The sequence below is a fragment of the Mastomys coucha genome, unplaced genomic scaffold (assembly GCF_008632895.1).
Source record: "Mastomys coucha isolate ucsf_1 unplaced genomic scaffold, UCSF_Mcou_1 pScaffold16, whole genome shotgun sequence".
Lineage (NCBI taxonomy): Eukaryota > Metazoa > Chordata > Mammalia > Rodentia > Muridae > Mastomys > Mastomys coucha.
In genome coordinates, this window is record NW_022196898.1 from 99,862,548 (window position 1) to 99,868,643 (window position 6,096).

Genomic DNA, 6,096 nt, shown 5'->3' on the forward strand with positions numbered 1-6,096 from the left:
ACAAATTCAGATAAATTGAAGTCATGTAACTTTTCTCATCATAATGCAATAAAAGTTTTTTAAAAAAAGGTATTCAATCTAGGGTCTGGGAGAGGTCTGCCTTTTGGATGGTCCTGTTTAGCAGAGGTCTAGGAGCCACCTACAGTTTCTGGCAGAACTTTCTTTTCAGTTTGTTCTCCCCACAAAGCCCTCCATTTTTTCTTTTTCCAGTATTGGAAACCAAATCCAGGCCTCATGCATTTTAGGTGAGCACCCTACCCCTGAACTGTCCCCTCAGCTCCTCCAGCTCTTTCTCCTGAAGTAGAGGCTCATTCAGTTGCCCAGGCAGACCTTGAACATGAGACCTCCCCGCCTCAGCCTCCCCACTGGCTCGGATTGTATAGAGGCTTGCGTTTTAGGCCCTACGCTTACGGTCTGTCTTTTGAACAAAGGTCTCAGCAACCACAATGGTATCAGTTTCAAATCAGTGAGCAAGTTTTTCTGGCCATCTGGCAATAGATCGATAACTTTAGAAGACAGGCTCTTACTGTGGAGCCCTGGCTGGCCTGCAAGTTGCTATGTAGACCAAACTGGCCTTGAATTCTCAGAGGACTATCCCCTGAATGGTGGGATTGAAGTTGTACACCACTATGGTCACCGTCCCCACCTTATGTTCATACATCCACCTTTGATTGGGACAATAGTGAGGGAAGAAAGCCATTTGTATTTTGGCCTCTGCAACTGCCTGCAGCTTCCCCGGATCTCACAAGAAAGCTTGCCTCACCTGGCAGTGGTGGTGCACGCATTTAATCCCAGCACTCGGGAGGCAGAGGCAGGCAGATTTCTGAGTTCGAGGCCAGCCTGGTCTACAAAGTGAGTTCCAGGACAGCCAGGGCTACACAGAGAAACCCTGTCTCTAAAAACAATAAAACAAAAACAAAACAAAACAAAACAAAAAAACAAAAGAGAAAGCTTGCCTCTACTTCCGATCTTTTTGAGAAAGAACGATGAAGCAGGAGGATGCCTCATTTGAAGGAGGCGACACTTGCCTTCTGTAGCTGTGTTTTCGTCTCGTAGTAGGCGATGACAGGGATGGATGCTCGGTGGTAGGCCTCCAGGCGCTTGGCAATGCTCTTGGCACTATCCTCCGCACACTGGCTGCTCGGGCTTCTCTGAAGAAGGCGGTCAGTCACAGTGTCTGCAGAGCAGTCCATGCAGATCACCAAGTGTGGGTCTCTGATCTGCGGTGAAGAGCCAGAGCAGGGCTTGGTCACTTGGGGTTCTAAAAAAGGTCGGGAGCCCTTCCATTCCTGGGGCTATTAGCTCCTCTCAAGTGCCCAGCACTAACTACATTGTGGTTAGTGTAGTTAGTGCTACCCTAACCCTAACCCTAACCCTAACCCTAACCCTAACCCTAACCCTAACCCTAACCCCTAACCCTAACCCTAACCCTAACCCTAACCCTAACCCTAACCCTAACCCTAACCCTTCTCATTTGCAGAGCTGGCCCTCACTGCTTGCTGCCTGCTAGCTCTGTCTTGGTCAGCTTTCTGGTCAGCTTAAACAACGCAGCTATCGTAAGTTACCTAGTACAGCCAGTCTGTCCTTCACACCCAGGGGAAGGGTGTGTGTGTGCCTGTGCATATATGTATGTATGTGCAAATGCATATTTGCATGAAACGTATTGCATGCAAGTGCATGCATGTATGTGTATGTTGTTCCCTAGGTAAAGTTCTCCCTGACCTACTGAAGCAAAGCTGACAGTTCCCTCCTTCCTGCCAGCAGTGTGTCTTATTCCAGCTACCAGAAACACCCTGGGCTGGGTGAGCATTACATGGAGTTGGAGGAGCACAGTGCCCAAGCATGAGTCAGGCTGTTAGGGCGGAATTCTGGTGTAACTAGTTTTAAAACGGACTTCAATAATCTCTTGCCACGGTTTGCTCGGATGCAGCTCTCCCATTGAGACACTGAGCTCAGCCTTCTGCAGCTCTGTAATTCTTGAGCAATGGGAATGGAGCTTCGTGCCTTTAGAAGAGGTAAGAACCTCTTAAGCTTTCCCACTTGTGAAACCCCGTGTTGCCCGGAGAATGTTGACATCACTCCTGGTGTACAGATACATAAAATAGCCACATAATTTAAACATTTGCTAATAATAAATTTATAAACAACTTAATTCTTAAACATTTCTTATGCATGTACTTTTACCACAAGAAACTGCACTTTCTGTCTGGTGTTGTGTAACACTTACTATAGGGAAAACCAGAGACTTCCTATGATGTTCAACCACTCTGACATTGCCAAGTTGTGAGAGATCGTCTCAGCCTCAGCTAGCCCATGGGAGAAGCCATGTGATTAGCAATGCCAGGCTAGCTAACCCCCAGCCCTGCTCCAGAGACACATGCCCAGCTTTAACCACTATCAGACTACTAAAGTATTGGGGACCTCACAAGAGAACCCAGGAGCTGAGCTCATCAAACGGCAGCATTTTGAGAGAAAAGATCGCATTGCTCTTTTAAACTGCTTGGCTGGACCATTCACTAGCAATCCCTCCTAACATCTCTGCACCTCAGATTTCATGATGACCCTGTGGAGATCACAGGGTGGTTAAGGGGGCAGTGTAGGACATCTGCTTGTCATGCAGTAGGGTCCTCAGAGCACTAGGTGTTTGCTTCCTTCCTGCTTTGGACTCCCACCTCAGTATGGAGGGCTCATGGGCTCTGCTTCTGGTCCCAAGTCATGCATATAGAAGGAGATTAAGAAGGAAAGGGGATATCATTTGAAATGTAAATAAAGAAAATTCTAATAAAAAATTAATTTAAAAAAGTGTCCCGCCGGGTGGTGGTGGTGCACGCCTTTAATCCCAGCACTTGGGAGACAGAGGCAGGTGGGTTTCTGAGTTCGAGGCCAGCCTGGTCTACAAAGTGAGCTCCAGGACAGCCAGGGCTTATACAGGGAAACCCTGTCTCAAAAAACCAAAAAAAAAAAAAAAAAAAAAAAAAAAAAAAAAAGTCCCAACAAATGGATGATGGTGAGCATCTGTGAGTTCAAGCTCTGCAGCTCCCAAAATGGCCTAAAATATCCCTTTGTCCCCGGTATCACTGAGGAGTACCAACTGCACTTCTCCATCCCTGGTAACAGAGACCAACCCCATACCCCCGCTCCACCAGCCGTGTTCAGGGCGTGGACAGAAGAAGGCTTGTCAGTCAGGCTTCTGAGGAAAGGGCCTGAAGGGTTGAGAGGGGATTCTGGGGCCCATGCCACACAGAAGCATGCTTCTCTTGAAAGCGCTGATTAGACACTATGCTCCCTGAAAGATGCACAGGGCATAAGGAACGAACGTTCCCTAAAGTCTGGCCTCCCTAAAGTCTGGAATGTAACTCACCCTTGAACAGGCAGAGCTGTTCTGAGGAGCGTTTGAGGGTGGAGGAGAAAACCATTCTCCCATCCACCAGCAGAGGGCACACTTGAGAGACAGCTGGTGGTTCTATTAGCTCTCTCAGAAAGTGTCAGAGTGGCCTGCATGGGCCATCTCCAGGCCACACATGGGGACAAAAAAAGAAAGCTCAAGGGTTCATTTAGTCATAGACAGAGGTTATTGGTCTCTAAGCTGGAGCCATCTCTGAAAGACCAGTTGGACCAACCTAGGAGCAGGCAGAGGGCTTGCGTCAGCACCCAGAGCTTGGGAGTGATCACCAGCGTTCAGTTTGGGGCTTGTTAGAAGGGGTCTAATACTGAAGCAGCGCCTGCTTGTTTTCAGCATGTGTGAGCACCCTTCACAGCCCGACTGTCTGAGAGGCTTCCGTGCCAAGTCAGTTCCTGGGGCTCAAACCACCAGGCTTGGCCTTGCTCTCCGAAAAGTCTACACCTCTCAGGGCGCGTTCAAGAAAAGACCTCTATTCCCTGAACACCGAAGCCGGGGCATGACCTGCACTGCTGTTCCTCTGCCCGCAGCAAAGGTGGCTGTGACATCCTCTGCTGGGGTGTCATCTCTCAGACGCCTGTTACAGGCATCTGCATACACATCGGCTTGGTTTGGCTTCTGTTTGCATTTATCACAAGGCTTGGCCACATGAATCAGCCACCCTCGTCTACCTTCCGCCACGTCCATCTTTGTCAATTGGACCATGAAGCTTTTCTTTGACTAATTAAGAAATATATACATATATATATTTAAATTTATATATATATATGTATATATTTAAATTTTGCATAGCATGTATATGTGCGTGCCTGTTTGCTTATATGATGAGCACCATGTACGTGCCTGGCGCTCCTGGAGGCAAGAGTCGGGGTTAGGTTCTTAACTATTGAGCCATCTTTCTATACCCCTGGGCTCTAGTTAAAGTGGGGGCGAGGCAACAATGGAACTGAGGGAAGATTGATGAAGCCGACTTATGGGTAAATGAAACCTAGGTTTTATTGCCTTCATCCGTGTGGCCTTGCTAGAAGGGAAGAGAACTGGGTGACCCCATCAGCTGTGTGGCCGCGGCAGGGTACAGCAAACTTCTGCAAGCGCCTATATTAGGTATCCCGCACAGAGGGCTGGGGCCGTGCACGGGCCCTCCAAACCCCAGGAACGGCATTTCCGTGTCTCTATCCACTGAAAAGGTCACTTCACATCAACTGAGAGAATTCAGATGAAAATATTGCAGAATAAAACAGTAGCCACGCACACCTGACTTTCTTGGAGGTTTGGTGTCAGTCTTAGTGTAACAAATATGGTCACTGCCCCCACTTGCCTGGACTTGGGCAAGGTGTACAGAATGTACCATAGGACCTGGCCCACGCAGTCACCGTCTGACAGCTGCAGTAGTGTGCTTAGTTACTGGCTCCTGTGACAGCTGATAGCCCCGAGCCACTAAGGGCACAAAGTTGGGGATGACACAGGGTTACGGAGGGTGGTGTGCATTCTGGATCCTGCCCTCTCAGCTTCTCTCCCCTCTATTGTGTCTAAGTAACTCTATTCCTTCCCGGGGCGACTGCTCTTCCCTCCCAGGCTGTGTGGCTCAGGCGGTGTGCTGCCTGCCCCCTACTAGCTCCTGTGCGCTGGGGCTGTCAGCAGTCTTGTTAGTGAAGGAGGCAGCCGTGGGTCTTTTGTGAGGCACCCTGCCACCCCAAGACAGACTTAGTTTTCTGCGAGGTCACTGAAATGGGAGGAGACAAGAGAAAGGAGCAACACAAGAGAGAGGAACAAGGCAGAGGTGGAGAGACCGGACGAGGCCCGGGGGGCTCCGCTCCCCAGACCCAGCCAAGCCTGACCTCCGCTTCCTAGCTGGACCGACGGTCATTCCTGCCCTATTTTTATATTTCATCTTCAGAAAAAAAAAGTTTGCGTTTCCGCTGTTGGTAACGGCAAGATCTGGACAGTGTGACTGTGCAGAGTGTGTCCCCCAAGCCGAGTGCTGTCCTTGTGAGGCACCATGGATGGGCGCCACTAACATCAGCTCACCCTTCGTCCAAACTCTTCCCCTTGCTTCACTTCCCGGGGGTAGCCGTCAATCAGGAAGCCCTTGGTGTTGCCCAGGCTGGCTACCATGGCCTCCTTCAGCAGCTCCAGGACGACACCCTACAGCAGAGAGAGTGGTCAGCATGGGGCCCAGCGGCACCCCCAAATCACAATAAATGTGACTCCTCAGACATTCTTCCGTCAGGGGAGGACTGGGCAACCTGTCCCACCCCCTTTTAGGTCTTTCAGTCAGTGCTGGGTCAAGGCTCCACTGGGGAGAGCTTTTCTTTCTGGTCTGTCCTTTCTGCAGTTGTCTCTCTAGGAAGACTTCAGCATCTTGTACCCCATGAGACATGCTAGCCTTGTCCCACACAGTAGCAACTGGATGAACCAGGCACCGCGGCAGGTTAGGAGCAAATGAAACGCGGCTTAGAACTACTTCACCGCCAACGTTCTCTCAGTGAACATTATGCAAAACTTGACGTGTGCTAACTTGAGAAGACTTTCAGATCAGAGAACTATTTTCTAGCAATGCCATTTTCCCTTTAAAAAGATTGATTAAACAAATGTGCAAGAAAAGAACAGAGCGGTGTGGGGAGAGGCCTGTGGGAGGGGTGGGAGGAGACTTCCTTCCCTGGGGAGGGTCCTGTGGGAGGGGTGGGAGGAGACTC

General features: G+C 49.7%; 1 protein-coding gene across 1 annotated transcript in view; it reads right to left on the reverse strand.

Moving 5' to 3' along the window:
- Positions 1-6,096, reverse strand: part of Ak5 (adenylate kinase 5) — a 203,360-nt gene that overhangs the window by 12,629 nt on the left and 184,635 nt on the right. The window contains exons 12-13 of the mRNA XM_031375895.1: positions 5,429-5,545; positions 1,029-1,220 (exon numbers count right to left, since the gene is read on the reverse strand). Coding sequence (XP_031231755.1) covers positions 1,029-1,220; positions 5,429-5,545 — 309 coding nt within the window. The remainder of the gene's footprint in view (positions 1-1,028; positions 1,221-5,428; positions 5,546-6,096) is intronic.